At 36.8% G+C, this 19,230-nt stretch overlaps 1 protein-coding gene across 4 annotated transcripts in view; it reads right to left on the reverse strand.

Annotated features, from left to right (window-relative positions):
• Positions 1–19,230, reverse strand: part of LOC100649725 (1-phosphatidylinositol 4,5-bisphosphate phosphodiesterase epsilon-1) — a 128,729-nt gene that overhangs the window by 26,758 nt on the left and 82,741 nt on the right. For all 4 annotated transcript variants that reach the window (XM_048405259.1, XM_048405260.1, XM_048405257.1 and 1 more), the window contains 3 exons: positions 18,031–18,359; positions 17,049–17,194; positions 14,614–14,809 (listed from right to left, as the gene is read on the reverse strand). In XM_048405259.1, coding sequence (XP_048261216.1) covers positions 14,614–14,809; positions 17,049–17,071 — 219 coding nt within the window. In that variant the 5' untranslated portion in view covers positions 17,072–17,194; positions 18,031–18,359. The remainder of the gene's footprint in view (positions 1–14,613; positions 14,810–17,048; positions 17,195–18,030; positions 18,360–19,230) is intronic.

The raw sequence follows: 19,230 nt of genomic DNA on the forward strand, positions 1-19,230 counted from the left end.
ATGCATACTATGGTATTTTGCACATACGTGTATGATATCTAAAATTTATATTTCCTTTCTATTTTACACGTCATTTCTAAACTGAAAATTCCCAACTACTCGAAATTGTGTAAGGTATCATTAAATTGAAAAATCTTACGTGGAATAACAGACGCGCTAATCGATACGAAGCAGGAATTTATCACGTATGTTGGTTATTTTTAATTCGACGTGCGACTGTTTGAAGCTGTAAATCTATATAGATTAATATCTTCGCGGTAATTCAAGAGCGTTATTTTCGCATAGTTACACCTGTAGATATCGTGTGCCAAATGTCGATCAAAATTTCATCAATTTGACCCATTAAAGTCCACTGTTCTATTAGTAGGAGACAGCGCCTTCCTATGGCCGTTTGCACTTTGAATATCGGCAAAGGTATTTGTTCAACGAATAGCGTGGTGAATTCTCTTCAGGAGCAATTTTAACAGAATTTCAACGAACCGTCGTGCAAGCGCTATCGTTGTTTTTCTTAATGTATGGATTTGGGGAACGTAATCGGAGGATTGACATTTTTTTATGTAAAAACGATACAACGGTCTAAAACACGTACGATTGGCGTTCTAAATAGAAACCGATAAAATACATATTTAGTGCCTGTCTTATTTTGAATTTGTGGCGGCACACTCGACAGCACAAATACTACCACTCGACACTAACTTTCCAGTAAGAAGGAACCACAGCACTCACTATCTTCTGGGTGATTATTGGGGGTACGCGGACTATTTGGCTGGTTGTAAATGTTTCGTTATTGTTTGCCATTTCGACCGCGCGCTTGGAATCGCGATGATCGAAAGTTTCACTAACTAGCACTATCGCGCGGTCACTACCTCCTTCCACCGAAGATCACGTCGGGGTCGTCAATTTGAGGTGGAGAATGTCGTCGCGATAGTTGTAGTTGCTGGCTGTGGTAGTGCTCCGTTGCTGTGTAGAGGCTTGGGGATAGGTGGTTCTGGCTGCGGGGTTAACTGCTGTATTTTCTTCTTATTTAAGAATCGTGGAAGAAAAATCGTAACCTAAGGCGCTAACCACTGCGCTGCCGTCGCCCGACGCTAGTTAATGTCGAATGGTGGTATTTGTGCCGTCGAGCGCCGCCAGAAATTAAAAGCTCTCTAAATTTTATTTTCAACGTAACGTGTCTTCATTTCGTCTATTACAAAATCGATGAACCGTAGATGCAGCTTTCATACAAATTCTTTGATATTAAACGTTTTGTTGTAATTTTACTTCGTGAATATTTATTTGCACTGAACGATAAACATTGTCAAACTTTGTACAACTACAGCGTTCCAAATATACACAAGTGAAGTTAAAAAAACCTATTGCAAAAAAGATTCTTTCGATAAAATTTTATTACTAACTTCAATAAATATCGCGACTACTTCTGGTCCTTTCGGGCAATAATTTATTGACCAATAATACGAGCAAGTTGACAATTTAATAATCGTAGGTTAAACATATCTCTTTTACAATTTTACAATTTTTACATTGGACGGAATAGTCAAATTTTTGTTTAACATTTGGAATTTCGTACGACGTACGAGAAGCCGTTGATCATATTTTAATCGTTGAAACGTTAAGGACCTGTCATAAACTATCACCGTTAACAGTGACAAGGTGATTACGATAATTCACTAGAATAACGTCAACTCGATCGAGCGTTAGACGAACTATTGACAATGATCGAAGAGAAACACCGGGTTCTGACCAATCGCAGAAAGTTCGTCCTGACAATCACGACAATACCAGATGGCACATCTCTATGCAAACACAAAAAGATATCTACGAACTGAATTGTATTGTTTCGAAGCGTTCTCCATGTTCGCCACATACATATACGTAATACGTAGATGCGTCAGATATTTATTTATTTTACGCGTTGTAAAACAGTTTAAATGGAAAGAAATTCCGAACTATCGAGAGTTTGAAAAATCAACGTGCGTTCATTTTTTGAAGGGACATCAAATGCTTTTTCAATTGCTGACAAAATGACCGATGACGGTTATTGGAAATAACAGAAAATCATATCAATAACTCGATAAATTATTTGTAATATAATAGAAGCTATTTCTTTGTAACGAAAACAATCTCACCGAAGAAGAAGTACTCCGAATATATTTGATAGCATCTGCCGTATAAAAAAAAAAAAAAACATTTACGAGGGAATGAAAATTGATTACAATACATGAAAGGATGGTTGACTGTGAAGTGTGATTGATGCGTTTGTGTATTATGGACACTGCGTAGCAAACAGAAATAAAAGGATATAAACGAAGAAAAAGGACATTTCACGAATTTCACGAGCCAATCGAGAAATAATTTCGTCGCGACAATTTAGAATAACGCGACAGTAAATGCCTACATTTATAACGCGTTGCTTCTTTTATTTTATTTTTAAATTAATTAAATTTTGGTAATCGTATTACAAATTCTCCGTGTATTTAAAACAGAAAAGAATTCAAACGTAGTAAAACAAAACAGAGCTCTGTATTAAAAATCTAAATTTACTATATTTCGCTTTCTCTTATAATCGTAAAATAAGTGCAGCAGCGGCAGTAGAATTAAGGTCCTCGCAAAGTAGAAGAAGATATCGCAGAAACCTTAAAAGTAGCTTCACCTAGATTGTATAGGAATGACGTTTGCAATTTCAAACTTATTTTGGAAAAGTAATGGAATCGTGTTCGACTCAGGAAGCAGGCGATTTTGCTCGAAAACGTATTCTACGAATTTCTTATCACGTAAGAGTCGAAAAATACCGCGAGTAAATGTAATACGAGCTTCTGAAATTAGCTCAGTCGCATAGGATACTATTCTATACGATGAAATCCTTCCGGAAAGCTCGTAATATTTACAAGATGCTTATGCGTCGAAGTGTAATATCGAATATCGATATGACTAGGTATACCGTAAAAACGTCTGTGAAATTTACACCTAAATAAAGAAAAAATATTTTTATACAAGCATAAAGATACAAAGAAAAAAAAAACAAGGAAAAAGGAGGAAAGAAATTAAAGCAAAGTAAACAACGTAATCAAACGTTACCGACAAAAACCTTAACAAAGCTGGAATTTGTCAGCAGCATTAAGGAACGTATACCTCGTGTTCTTGGAATATCTGCTAACTGCTAGACCCTTTAGATTTACAGCTTTTGCTCGGGACCGTACCGAGTTGACAAACCTCTTTGTCGAAAGAATTAAGGCCGTTGAAACTGAAAATCCAGCATCTTGGGCTTGACTGCTGTCACGATCAATTTTACGATGTTTACGTAACAATAAGAAAATACATATACGTATCTCGTTAAGATAAATGAAACTTTCCGTAACACTGTGAAAAAGTTGTCACACGCTAAATTAATTTTTATGCTAACAAACTTTATATTTCATCTAGAACGAGTCATTTTATTTATGTATTTTTTAATATATTCGAAACAGCAATCTATATTCTCTTTTTATTAAATTATCCTCCCGTTACGAGAATCGTAATACATCATAGATCTTTTACACGTCGTAGCGTTACTTTTTTCTTTTCTATTTTTATTCCTTTTCCGCGTAACGAGTTTGAAATTAATTATTATATAACTTATAATGTGTAAAAAATTCACAACATTTTTATCAAAGGGTTCCCGATGATATCCAACGGCACGGGCTCGTATAAAATTGAAAGTTGATATCGATAAGAGATTCGTTACGCGTATAATAAACAATTCCGTAGTTCTATGTAGTGTTTTACCGTGTTTCGGCCGTTTATAAGAACTTTCCCTTCGGTTGCACTTATTACGCCTGTCACAATCATTTTGCTCGATTTTTTTCCACTTTTCATTTCCACCTTTCGGTAGGCCAAAAGATTTTAATTGCTCGAACACAATCAAATCAGGAAAATCCGTATTTTCTTGTGCCCATAAACCTAAATCATTTTTAATAAATTGTACACGATGTAATTATACGAACAAAAGAATGTGTTACAATATCATATGATAATTCGGTACTCGCAATTGTACCAACGATTTTGCTATTTATCAAAGTAGAGAGTTTACCATTGTATCTATGTACGTAGAACGTTACGTAATTTTGATAAATATCGAACGATATTTTATTTTAACGATATTTTATTATTAATCGTCAATTACAATACGATCGATGTTTTGACAATTGTTTTGCAACAAAATCGTAGATTGCGTCGTCTTCTGTTATTTCGCAAGGTTAGATAACAGCGAGAAACATTCGTTTTACGAGATCTAAAGAAAATCTCGCTGCATAACTTGGGAATATCGACAACAACGGGCGCTTGTTAAACTCTAGTCACACTGGTTATTGTTGTTCCACCGGTTCCATCGTAATCTGGAACAAGACTTGTTCGCTCGGTGTTCTAAGACTAATTCGGTTGGTGATCAGAACTAAACTGACTATCTTTAGAAACAACGAAGTTTCGCAAGGGAAGGATCGATACGGATACTGGAAATTGTCGAATCTTCTAAGATAAATCTTACAGTTTAAGCTTACAGTTTAAACACAATCGTTTAACACAACCGTTTAAGATTATATACGAAAAGTGTTCGTAATATTCTATTCGTAATATCGTTACGAATTTTCTAGACAACTATACTCGCGTGACTGACCGAAGCAAGTTATCCATAATGATTAAATACACGATGACCACAACTCTATTTATCAACCTTAATCTACGCAGAATAGACGTAAAAATACTACACCACATAAATTAGACGTCCATCTTAGAATAATTTCGAGATACTGAGAAAAAAATTAGAAAAAAGAAAAAAAAGAATAAATTTGCATTCAAATCGAGACATGTATAGTACAGTACTTGGCGTAGTTCCGAGTCTCTTCTCGTGAAAATCAAAAAAGTTCACTTTTGTATAGGTGGTTTATGACGACAGGGCTATTAATTTCCCAAGTACTTTTTAATCGAAGAAAAGTTCAGTAATGAAACTGTAGTAAAACATGCCTTTACAGACTTCCTTATATCTAAGAGTACAGAGTTTTTTTTAATAAAGGTATAATTTTATTTTACGTCGGTGAAAGTATATCGAACGATATTTTCGCTAATAAAAATTATTATGAATCAATTAAAAAATTGTTTCAAGTAAAAGAATATCTTACTTTTCCTTTCCTCCCTTTTTAACACCATTTTTAATATTTATATAATCAGAATTTTCAACGTTTACGAAGTTTTGCTCATATTCCAGCTCACACGTTTAAATTAAAATGTTATATCATAAAAGATTACGTAACAGGTTATAGCCGTTTCAGATATTGTAATGTCTCGCAAATTATTTTTATTACAGTAGTATGGAAACTCTATAATAATTTCGATAGATGTAATAATACGTAATAACGATAAATGGTACGTAATAAATGTAATTACGCGACTATAGAGAGCGACGTGTATATCGGTATTTTAGAACACGGAGACACTTGTAATATACTCTCGTTAATGATTAGTTATTAAAAGTAATATATCATTTTGGGTTTGCACGTTTACGGTGATCGAGTGGTTTCAACTTGCAATTTGTACGTAAATGTAGCTACGAGAACTATAACGATAGTATTTGTATTAAATTTGTATTACTTGTATGTTTGTATACTGTAAGAAACGTATGCGAGTAAGTAATCCGTTTAACTTTCTCAGCCTTTTACGAGAAACAATCTTCGTCGATCGTAGTTCTTGCTATCGTCAGAGTCGATAATATTATTTCTCTCGAACATGATCTATTACGACACGATCTGTTCTCGAGTTTGATAGCTGACGATTAGTTGTAACTCGAGGCGAAACTAAATGTCACGATCACGCACGTCACCATCTCCTTCCGAAGGTCTTTTCTAAAACGTTTCAGTCATTTTTCTTACCTACACCGGGGAAAAAGAATCGCTCGCTCACGAAAGAGGTCTACGTCCTCGTAATAGCGAGTGTGCCGTGACCGAGCTTTATTTCGCTAGACCTAAGAAAAAGAACATTACGAACATGGCAGTGGCTCGAATTAGACAGTATGTCTGACTGTCGAAAGATACGCGCATTTCCACTGTACTGTCATAGAAAGGAGACTAAAAAGAAAACACCCCATTCACCTCGCTAAAAAAATAAAATAGTCAAACTCGAAGATGGTATCCCGTTGGGGGTAGTCATCCACGTGTTATTTAGCGATTAAGCTGGAAAAATTGATCGAACGTCCAACTGAACCAATTGTAAAGTACAAATTAAATAATAATAATAAAAAAAAAGAATTTTCCGCCGTACACGGATCGAAAGAGCCCCTGCCATTTTTTCAGCGTAAAATGGGAAGGTTTCTATCGTTAGACGAAATTATCAGCGTTGCGTTTAACCACTTTACGGCTTCGTGCACGGCGCCAGCGAAATCTTGCTAAATCACTTTCACGCAAAGAGTGCCACGAGCTTTCGGCATACGTCGTGTGTACATGCATGTACCTTATGTATATGCGACCATTGAATCGTTTCATTCGTATTTATGTAGTATGCGAATCATAATATCGCACAACCGGCGTACTTGCGCAAAGTTTGAGAAATTCTTGCCTGTTGTTTTACGAAGCGGTCGGTTATGTCGGGTTTATCATCTTTCAAACGATACGTACTTAATTTCACGAGCCATTACTCGATGCGTTCACGTACTTGGAAATAAAGTCAGCGTATCAGGATTTCCGATATCCTTTATGAACCACCGTAAATTAAACGAATTACGTTTTTCATATCTTTTCGTTTCTACGATGAAAGATCCGACAATCTCGTCAGCTATACTTTGTTAGCCTGTTACCGTTTCTTCGCCTTCTTATTTTTTCCTTTTCTCGAATAATTGTATAATAAATTTTCCGAACATTTTATATATTTCTCTAACGAAAAATTCGACGGATTCGTAACTCTGAAATTTCGTATAATAAGTTTTTCGAAACAGAGTATATCCGTAGGTGAACTGGGTCGTTGTTGACGATTCAAGCGAAGCTGGGAATTTTCACAGACTTTTCTCCGAACTTTTATTTTTATTGAGAAAAGTTTCAAACATTTGATTTAACGGACGACCGTATGATGTGGGAGAGACCTCGACGGGTATCCTAGGATTTGTTCACATTTTTTGGAACTCTAAGATCGTAAAAATCCGAGGATTCGGCATAAATGAGTTTGTTCGCAGCGTCTGAGAATCGAACTGATATTTAATATTGATTTATAATCGTTCATTCTCGAGTACTTAACGTAATATAGTCGCACATAAAAAATAGATACTGTTGCAATTTGTAGAACTTAGGTCGATAACTACTTTCGTATAAATTAAAAAATTATAGCTATCTATCTAAAAATCATACAAGAACTATGACATATTTAAAATATCTATTCAGATCTATCACATCGCATGTTAAAAATAACGAAACTTTTACTTTTCTCGCGGATAATCTCATAATCTACCACGTACGAGAAAAACACCAACTAAGTGCACGTTATGTACGATATTAGCACATGATACGCATTAAGCTACATTTTAGTATTTTTTCTAAGACATTCCAGATATTTATTAGAGTTTCATACTCTTCGTAATGGTTTTACTAATTTTAATCGCTTTAGTGGCTTTTTTGCTTTTAGTAGCTATTTATTATCGTCATTAGCTTGTAACTTATTAATAAGCGTTCTATAAAAAGGGTGATATTCGAGCCCAGTTAGCAACTCGTACAAATACGAATAACGCAACTCAAGATAAAAATGTCAAATTAATCGAAATAAAATGTGTAATGGATGCTAGCTAAGAGCGTCAAATATAGTTACGTTCGTATTGCTGTATTCGTTACTTATCCTTTCAGTGGAACTATCTCACTGGCATTTGTTTTTTCTCTTCGATACACATGCGCTAAAGTCCAATGCACGAAAATTCAATACGCTAAAACGTAAGATCAGCTGTTCGAAAAGCCAATACGTTTATCACTCGGTTAAGCGATAACTTGGTAAAGTTGAATTTTGCGTATATGCAACCTTGCACGTTTCTATTGTACAACAACGTCTCACTGGTGAAATTACCGGTTGCGAGTACGTAGTTATCGTTCATAAGGCAGTTGTTATTTTTACATTTTCGTGCTTCCTCGTATCATTATACAAAGTGAAGTGATTTCGTATGCAAAAATAAATGGAAAATGTCGGGCAAAAGTTTTTAATACGAAGCTTTGTCTCCGAGGAAATTGAATTCGAAAATCCTGCGAGAGCACGTGCATTTCACTGGCAGGTAAAATCCGAAAATTTCCATTTTGACGAAGCTTTGTACGTAGACAGAAAATGGAATGATGAAATCAATCCATCGTATTATTCTTCCTATGCGTATGTACATTATTATAAAATTTTGTTGATGGAAAATACCTCTGTATAAAATAGATGTACGTCGTTGACTCAATCGCGTAAACGATCTTTACGTATTTATACCATATATTACAAAATGCGAGTCAAAATAAGAACCGCGCAAACCTTTTCCGTATAACAAAGACTTTTACGTTTTTCTGTTAAATGTTTCTACATAAAAGAGCAAAAGTATCCATATTGTATTTGTTTATTTTAAAATTACGGTATTACGACGAAGCACGAGAAATGAAATACTTTTGACATTTACATTTTTAATTTATCTCGGATAAATGGTAATCAATAAGATTACACGTAGAAAATTAGCGTTCGCGAAAACCTTGCATACTCCACTATGCCCTGGATAAACTCAGTTTTATCGAATTCTCTAATTGGATAATGTTCCTTCTAAAAATAATTTCGACTGGTAAGTAGAGTTCTTAACGTACGAAATTTTTGCAGTATCGTCTGGCGTATCGTTGTAATCGTTTGCTCGTAAATTATCGCTTGCGTTACTTCCCCTATCGATATTATAATTAACGATAGTAGACCTCATTATCTATTATATTTCTATATAAATCTTTTACCGAATATAACGTTGCCTAACAATAAATTATCAATTTATGACACGTTCGAATATTTTTCTTCGTGGCTTCGATTTATTATCTAACTCTCTCTTTCTCTCTCTCTCTGTCTTTTAACACGTACTAGCTGCATAAATCTATTTGAAATAATCATACTCATAAATCTATAAATATAGATAGCTCGTATTTGACGCATATAAACGTACAGTTGTGATATCTTCCCAAAACACTTTATTTATGAAAATAAATTATAGTATAGATATACATGTACGAAATTACACAATTAGATGACGCGATATAATAACGGTATAATAATTTCACTTTACATTTTCTTATAAATAAACAATTATCGTTGAGTTACTAGGGCGTTCGACAAAGATGGCGTAGACATTGGTAAAATACGTAAAAGTAGTACGATACGAGTCACGGTTAATTATGCGAATATTGTTTGTTAAAATATTCAAAGGAGCCGTGAGACGAAACCATGTTCTGGATCTTTTAAACCGACGATCATTAGCGACAAGAGCAAGTAGTTTCCGCCGGCCTACAACCATCGTTGCTGCTGGAGGCCGATAGAAACCCCTAACCTTATCGCTATACGTTTCCTCTTCTCTCTTCTTTTTTCTCTTTCTCCGTTATTTCATCCTCGTAACAGATAGAATCACAATAGAAATTCAGTCTCGTATTTGCGTAAAATCCGATAATTAAGGCACGAATTGAAAACGCAAGGGGCATTGCACGTAAACATACAAATATTAAATATTTTAATAAGCGATCGATACTCGTCGAGCTCTGCGAACTTGCTTTTTATCTGTGATAACGCTGACCCATGGAAAATTACCGTACGGTGGAAAAATAACGAAAAGATACGTTTCTAAGATTTACAATTGGATATAATTAAATTTGATCTTGAAAATACTTGGAATTAAAGCATCGAACTACATCGTATAATTAGAAAGAAATAGCATCGATAGATAACAATATCGAAATTCCTCGATCTTTTCATTTACTCTGTTATTCCGATCATCGCGCAGCAACCTCTGAGCTTTCCAAATACTTTCGCCAAACGAATGAAACCGTACAGTATAAAGACCGTTACGTCGCCTCCTTTCAATCAACTCACGAAAAGGACCATGAGCCACAATAGAGGCAAAGTAATATCCCTGGTATTGCTCGGTCGTTTGTAAGACTTCCCTCGAACGGTTCTTTGACACAGAAGATACCTAAGATTGGTTTAACACCTACACACAGTCAAGATTCGGTAGTTTTAGTTCGTCTTTTAACGATTCCGATGGAACCGAAACTTGTACGGTTAATTAAAAAATCGCGTAATTACGCATAATTACGCGTCGTACATAAATATACCGACCACGGAGGCAATTAAACATTTTCTATAAATAACGTTCGATCATTCGTGTAAAATAAATCTTATCTATTTATTATCGTTATCGTTATTACTTGTATATATGTATCGTTTCGCTCGATATCGTTCGTTAAATCGTTGACAGAGAAATATACAACGACAGACTTTTAAAGACATAATTAACGAAGAACGGAAAGAGAAGAATTTGCTAATCGTATTGCTCGATCTAAATTTAAACCGGAATCCTCTGTTTCTAGGACAACCGATATATATCACTGTAACTGTCTAGTTGATTCGTGGATTTTCTTTCCTAAATTTCATTTGTGGAACTCGTATCTTTAGAAAAATCAACATTCTACGTTGAACGTTTCGTTCTATTTGCTTTAACTTTTGTTTCGTAATAAATTGTTTGCGCGTAAGCTTAACGCTCAGAACCGACGCAATTAAAATACGTACAGTGAACTTTTTTCTTTCTTTGCTATCGTATGAGAAAGCATAAAGTATGACTATAACGTATGTAATTCACGCGCGTGTGACACAATTATTTACAAAAATATAAACTAATTAGAAATTACTTATATGTAAAAATTATCTATACACCTTGAGCGTCACGGTTGATAAGTAGAACGAACGGACACTCGTTACTCGGAAACGAAATTAATAGGTTAAAATACTGTATAGCTGTAATGTATTAGTAACGGTTAATAAATAACTAGTAATAATTAACGAATATGTCACTCGTAACGTATTTGTTAAGAGTATTTTTAGCGCGCGTTCTAAAGATTATTCGGATATTTTTAAATTGTCCAATCGTTTATCATACATCATACGCGATTGTTCACTGAATTTCTTGTCGCTTGATCGAATTATCACCACTTATGAGCCAATTTGCTGGTGGATTTGCAGTAGCGGATGAATACTTTGCTGCACGGCAATTATATGCTACAATTATTCGTACATCGAAGACTTTATGGTCGAGGCGTGCTAGATTTCGTTGTAGCGATTCCGAATAACCCGATTGCACGAGGACGAAATACGTTTGACGACGCATTTTTATTTTTATTCCTTGCCGTTACTCCTGCCAATTCCTTCCAAACGCACGATATTTCATTCAGCCAATATATATCATTGTTATTAACTATTTTATATTTCAGAGTAACCGTCATATTTTATTTATAAACGATCGGAGAGCTTTAGCGCGAAAAACCAATTCGCAGGCTTCAAATTGAAACGAAATGCAGAAAAGCGGGGAAAACGATAATAACTTTTTTTTTTTTATCGATTATCAATTTCGTTTTAAACGAGACGAACGTATCGCTAGATAATAATGTTTTATTGCTTTTGATGTATTTGTATATTTGATGTATTTTGATGAAACTCAAACCGTTCGATATTTTCACGATTATGCGTAATATCGTGATTAACGTTAACTCGCGATTAGTTTTAGCGTGTTATAAATTATCAAGTAAAAAGAAAATCCGATATCGCGTATATACGATACCGTATGAATGTGACAAAGCACCCTATTCTAATTGTTTGTAATTTAATTTTTCTGTATTCTACGTAAAGAAACGGAGAAATAGAAAGAGACAAACGGATAAATTAGCTAAGGACGGATAAATTAGTCTAACTGTAAAATACGAATGGAAAATTATTATTCGCGGTAAGATCGATAAACCAATATTTAAATGAAACAAGTTAAATCACACGTTAAAACAAATCGTGCGTGAACGCGATATCACGATATTTCAGCCGACACTTTCGCTTTCTTTTTCGATAATCATTCGTTGAATCGTCGAGCGAGAATCCAAGAAATATCGCAAAGAGACGGTGGAGAATCGATTATACAGGCGCTCTTTGCTTTCGATGCTAGTAGCCCATATCGGTGTTTCTTGCTTTAAAGTGGTCAAACGAAAGGAAAGGGTTGGTAATTTGAGTATCTCCGGGCAACCTTTGGCCTCGTTCGCTGCTCGTATTCCATGGTTCGACGCTTTCGGCGGAGGTCGGGGGATGTACGGATTTTATCGAGGAACTTGCTTGGCCAGATGCCAAATCGTACGTGTAAGTTCGCCGTGAAATCATCCGATCTCACGGTTCGTCTCTTTTCTTTTCACGTACTTGCGTCGTTCGACGCGTTCGAATAAGTATGGTAGGAAAACCGATGGTAGGTGACCGATCCGGCACATCGTCGCGCGTCGTCGTTCATCCTATCGATGTTCGTTATCTACTTCGATGCGACAAAATCGTTAAGAAAGCATCGGCTTTCAGAAACGCGACACAAATCGTTTCGAACAGAGCGTTTTACCATGTATTGCAATTATATGGCCGAAAGATATATCCGAAGATAAATGCCTCGGAAGACTATACAATTTGACCGAATACAGATATCGCGCGATATCGAGCTTAGAATTGATTTAGGCTGAAACACTGTTTGATCTAGAACTGAATCGGAACTGAGATGGAACCGAGTTTGAATTGCAACAGAATCGAGCTAGAACCAACAGCCAACTGGTATTGGATCGGTGCTGAATCGATATCGCACCGATATTCATCTGTTTGGGGAAATGTATTGGGATTTAAAGGCCTTTTTTTCGTTGCAGACGAAAAGGACAAGTCAGAAAGATACTCGAAGATCGGTTCTTCTCATCGAGCGAGTCAAGTTTCGATCCTCAGTCCAGAGATCATTTTTACTCGTACGTACTTTCTTTGCGAGTAATTTCGCTCAAGATATTTGATTTATTCGAGACAGCGGTCTTCTTCGATGAATAACCTTTGGCTTATATAAATCTAGAAATTGTTTGCTAAAAGTTCCCCGCAATCGTATTTTTTAGCACATCGTCTAAACTTATACGGGGTTTATCGTTCGGAGAATCGATAATTGTCCTTCTTGTTAATGGATAATTCGAAGAGAAATTTTGCTAATATTTACCGTACCGTTCGTTATACCAAAAGTATATCAAAACGCGTTGTATATTCATATTTCCGTACAAAATAACAATATCGTTTCTTTATTTACTCGCGTTAAAAATGTTACAACATTTTAATTTTTATATTATATGTGAAGCGGAATTCACGTACGCGTATCACATATGTGCCTTACACGATAGATTTTATAAAGTGCAAAATCCGACAATTACCGAGCGAACGCGCTTTCCGTGTTTTTAAATGTAGGTCAGATATCGAATATTGGAAAAATGCATTCGAATGAAAAATTTGCTCACTCTGTTGTCTATTTCGGTATTTATATTTTGCGGGCGATACCTATTTCCGATGTTAAAGATATTAAAGGAAAGACACTCACCGGTGACCTCGTTCGTTTAATCGGCGTTAAGGTAATCGATGGAAAAACGAAACCTTCGAAATTTTCGAACCACTATATTCCTTCTACTTTTCGTCGTTTCGTTCTATTTTTGTTTCTCTATCGTTTCAGCCGTGTTTTACACGCGACAGATTTTCGCGAATTTTCTATTATGCTCTTTCGGTTTTCGCGTTTGCGCGAAACACTCCGGTGGTTCGTTAATATCCAATCGTGCCGAGACCCTAGTTTATATCCATACGAGTGAGAAAAACTTTGTTCATAGAATTTCCGGACCGGAAACTTATTAATAGAAAGCAAATGAAACGCGTATAGCACGTATGCAATTATCTCTTCTAATCGAAGCACAAAGCTCGATTATGTAACCACAAATCTTTATTGCTGCGTAAGTTCTCGAAATAGAACGGAAATAGAGGAATTATACCGCGGAGACAGAAATATCTGTTACAAAGCACCAGGTTGGAAAATTTGTAATCCGACGAAGCAAGTAACAAATAAACTAGAAATTTTATTTCGATAATTGTTTGAATAAAAGTTTATCTCGATAATTTCTAGTTCCGACGTATGCCGGTCTATATCGCAATTTTTGTTGGAAATGCACGCTAATACATTTCGATATCGGGATAAACCTCGATACTTAGGAATTCAGGAACCTTTCGATCAACGCGTTCCAGTTACACCTTCTTTCTCGTCGTACAACGACGCGCAAAGAGAACGAGCGAGCTTATTTTTGCGGAAGCTGTGCGACGGCAAGCAACGTATATGTACGGATCATCGGATTTAAATCGATGGTTAGCGTAAAGCTTAATTCGTAAAGCTGTGTTGGCTTCGAAACTCGACTTTATCGTTAGAATTACCGTAACGTTTTATGCAAAAGTTTCAAGGTCCGCCTCGTCTCGTCCTTTTCACGGTGGCAGCGGCAATTTGCTCGGCGGCTTGTGGTAATTACAGAGGGATAAAATTTAATGGGTTACCTTGGACTCGAACGCGATGACTTCCCGCAATTCCCGCAAAAAAGCTCCAAAGAACGGCACCACTGGACATTCTGGCATTGCCAAGGAGCGAGCAAGCGCGTACTCATACTCGGCAGACAAAAGGGCGGAGGATAGATTTTCCAAAACTGGTACTGGATCGTTCACACTTTGCCAAAAGGGCTTTAGCTTGTGGCACCTGTAAGAAAGCGTTTCGTATTCCATTATAAAACTGAAATTAGATACGTGCAATTTGTTTTAAATATAGATACGGAAGATCGTTTTCCGTTGCATTCTACGGACAAAACAGACAAAAAGAGAAGAAAACCCTGCGTATCCTGTATAATAGTCGATCGTTAATATCGTCTTTCAAGAGTTTCGCGACGTAGCAGGTGGCGAGAGCGCGGACGCTCTATCTACTAAAGTTTCAACTATTCGGTTAATCGCATAGTTTGCGAAAGTAAAACTCAAGTGCGAGCAAATAACGCGAGGTAAATTATAAGTATACGACCGCATCGAGGACGATGGTCGTGTGTAGGACGATGGTCGAGCAGCTGCTTTTATCTTCTTTTCGTTCGCGGTTACGAAGGTTGGTGGTTTTACGATGTCGCCAATAAAAGCTAGTTTATTTTTTCATTCGCTCTTTCAAAGCGACCACAAGAGCACGATTCGATGGCGCAGCTTGTCCCTTTGGTTATGAATTTGTACGAAAGCTCGAGATTTTTGATAACGGGAGAAAGTTGTAGCTGAATTTACGCGCATCTGGCAATGATTTAATTCTTTGCTCTATACGGTCGTCGCTGATGTAACAATACCTTTTCATTTTTTCCTCGTCTCGTTAACTTATAACTCACCTTTGTCCCGACGTTTCGTTCGACCAATAAAGCGAACTAGTAGCAAGTAATTTAATTAAAAAGTTGCTTCGAACGTGTACACGTACGTAGCTATATGCACGCGAGTTTCATATTTTACATTTTTCAACGTGGATATAACTTTAAGATAACGTCTATGAGATTTCAACGGTGTTTGTTTTTACGACAGTTCTGTAAATATTCGCCGCGAGGCATCATATATGTACAAGTACTCTTGTACATCAAACTCAAGCACCGCTACTGCTACTAGCTTTTAAACGAAGCGCCGTATTTCACAACATGTACTATTCTTCTTTTATTTTTTTAATGTCTCGTGCACTTTACCATAGCGTCTATTATCTACGTAACGAAATGACTATCGTCGTACCGGTTATGAATCGATTCTTATTTCCAAGATAACCGAAAGCCTTCGGTCGTATACGATAATTATAAACGTATTCGCTACGAATAATGGGAAAAATTTATTTGTACAAATGATAAAACCTTCTCTGTTTTTCTTTAAAAAATGCACCTGCCTCGTATAAAATATACTAATTTTTTTTAACGCAAATATAGTTTCTTCTCATAATTGCTTTCATACACAATACGCATTTTCTAGGATGAAAGGACAGTTTACGTCTCTCTATCGAAACCACAAATTTTTGCGTTACTTTTGCGAAATGTAGATAATAAATAGGTTTCTTAACGTTTCCCTAACTTTGATTTATACGCGATGATAAATTCACGGATTAAGCATCATACAAGTATCTACATATTTAGAAATGCGAAATTAGACGCGCATTCGCCGACTGATTTTAGAAACAGGGGACTGCTAACGACAAATCAAAGTTTACGAAAAGAAGGATGAATCGGCGAATATACGACGCCTTGGTAAATTTTACAAAAAGGACGTGTATCGTGGCGAGTGAAACGTTAGCCGAAAAGATTTTCCAAGGTCGACGAAACTTTGCCAGAATTTTTGATATAATCGCGAGTCGAGTCTCATTTTCGCGAATCCGGCAAAGGTTAAGGAGAATATTAAAAACTTTTTAAATCGATATCGTCGAACCAAAGGAGACTGACAAGTTTTGCCAATCTTGAACTAAAGCAGCTTTCTGCTGGGATAGCGATTAACGCTTAAAACGTAAGTTTAAATAGCGTTTTACTCGAGTTGCTAAGACCAAGGATTATAGCGTGCCTTCGGGACGCCTATTATTTCAATAGACTGGGGTTAATCGATACGAAGGCTTATCGAAGCTAGACGCGTCTTGCTCGCTGCTAGAGCGTTACGAAGTTTCCAGAAACGACTTCGAATTAGCTGAAATCAAATTTGAAGTTAAACCAATTAGCTTGTATCGAATCGAAAAACGAAGCTGAAAAGAAAAATAAAGGACGCAAATTCTCGCGTTATGTTTCAACGATAATCCGATTTTATTCCAATACGTGGGAAATTTAAGCTTTAGCGAATGTCGCGATCGTCGATGTTTCGCGTTGTACACTTTAATTAATTACGTTTATCTACTATGCGCTTACGTTTAACAACCGAAGGAAGAGAAACAGAGAACAAGAGACGTACGGATAACTTACTTGAGACCGGCGACAATTTCCATGGCTGAGTTAAAGTTTCCGGTATTCCAACAGGTCTGAGCTACTCGTAGGAGACAGGACAATACCGCCTGCCTTTCTTCTAACGTTGCGCCACTTGCGATCGCGTGAGTAACCCATAAGCTTACCTAAAGTTCCAAAATATCGATAATTATACGAGTTACCGAATGTACTTGATACGATTATCGACTTTGTTCGTTATGAACGCTTCTTTACAACTCAAAAATCACAGGACATCTGGTCTTAATGAAAATTCTACATTTCGCGTAAATTATGAATTCTACGTTCTATAAAGTTTTCAAGAATCTTCTTGATATACTTGATAAACAGATAGCAGTAGCGTATATATATATATATATATATATTATATACAATATCTACGTCGAATATACGTATAGTATGTATAACAACGATCTGCCTACTTTCTCATCGCGATACCTAGATAAATGAAACTGAATAAATAATTGGCAAGCACTTTACGGTTACCGACTTCTATTAACGCGCTGTTGTACGCAAACACTCGATGGCTATCGAGTAGAGTCGTCGTTCGTGCCGAAAGAAGACGAATCACTGAGAATCGCAAATAATTAAATTTCTTTCGCTCGAACGTAGTAATGGAACGAAAGACCACGCGTCCATGTAACCGAAAGCGTAATACGTAACGAGAGAAGGTGAACGCGACGATAGGGAATACGAAGAAGGAGAACAGCTTCGAATGGGAAATCTATGCCGTGTGATAACTCGTAATAATTCTATTCCAGCGAACGTGGTCGATACGATCTTGTTTCAACGAACCGATGTCTTAATCCTATCCTGATAATTCTATTCCTTTCGATTCCCCGTGCTCTCCTGAATTTTACTCGTTTCCTTTTTCTTTAAACGATCCTAAAATTCTTTAATCCACGAATGTTTTCCTCGCTCAGACGTTTCGTTTAGTTTACCGAAGGATATTTCGAAAAATTACCTCATTAAAACGTTTGATGAGCGTTCGAACGGAAGAAAAGAGGTTGGAAACAGGCCAGTTAGACTCTTCCTCGGTCTGGGTCGAGCTGTTCGTGGTGCTGGGATTGCAATAGCTGCGACTCGGCGACGGGGGTGGCCTGGCAGGTGATTTCGTGTTCTGATCTTGTGCCACGTGCCTGAGGTACTCTTCCGGTGGTATCTGGTAGAACAGCTGGTATTCGGTCTCCGTCAACCTGAGCGCCACCTCCTCGGGGAAGTGCAGCAGCTTGTGCAGATCCTCCAGCTCCTCAGAGCTCCGAGGCGGCTGCGGCTGCGGCCGCTTCTCCAGCTCTGATCAAACATCGTATAATACGTTTAAATTAAATCCCTTTAAAACTCGCCAGGGTCTGACGACATAGGAACAACAACGTTGGAAATTGCTCTTTCCATTCGGCAAAATTCTTTTCTCCCCGTCTTTTGACTTTCCAATAGCGTAGTAATTAGGGTAATTAAATTTGGTTCGCACGGATGTTGAGTCGTATCGTTACGAGAAGGAACAAGGATTAAAAAGCGAAGACAGTTTGATCGCAGGATCGTCGTCGTTATAATTTTCTAACGTTTTAATTTCATTGAAACGAAACCTTTTTTTTCGTCGAATTTCTTACGGATTATATCGCTATACGGCGGTACATCTCGGTGATAAACGAAGTCCAGGAACGTAATGTTCGGTCGCTAATGTAGTTATGGTTCCGAATGTGTTAAACAAGTATAAATCGATAAGTATAAAAACGAGTATAAATCTGTTCGTTCGAAGGCTTCTATCGGAGGAAGAGCGGAAAGTATACGTCGTACGATATTATAAGGCGTTATTTCAAGCATGCCGACAATTTAAAATCTGTCCTAGTTCTGTCAAAAATAATTAAGATTGGCGCGACTCGTCGAGCCAGGCGTGTACCAGCATAATACGTGTACACGAGGGCTCAGAAAATGTGCAAGTGGCATCCATTTGTGGTGACAAGAACGAGCACTTGGATAATTCGACGCATCCGGAGTATGTATTACGAGTCGTCTTGTTATTAAAGTGATTCGTGACGTTATCTATTTATAACGGATTTAAGCGTATTGCAACGGCCAACTTAACGTAAAATATGGATAAAGTATAAATTACTCTTTGTTCGCGAATATCAAACAAATTAAGTCAAATCGAGAATAACTTCAGTTT

This window comes from Bombus terrestris, chromosome 4 (assembly GCF_910591885.1).
Source record: "Bombus terrestris chromosome 4, iyBomTerr1.2, whole genome shotgun sequence".
Taxonomy (NCBI): Eukaryota; Metazoa; Arthropoda; class Insecta; order Hymenoptera; family Apidae; genus Bombus; species Bombus terrestris.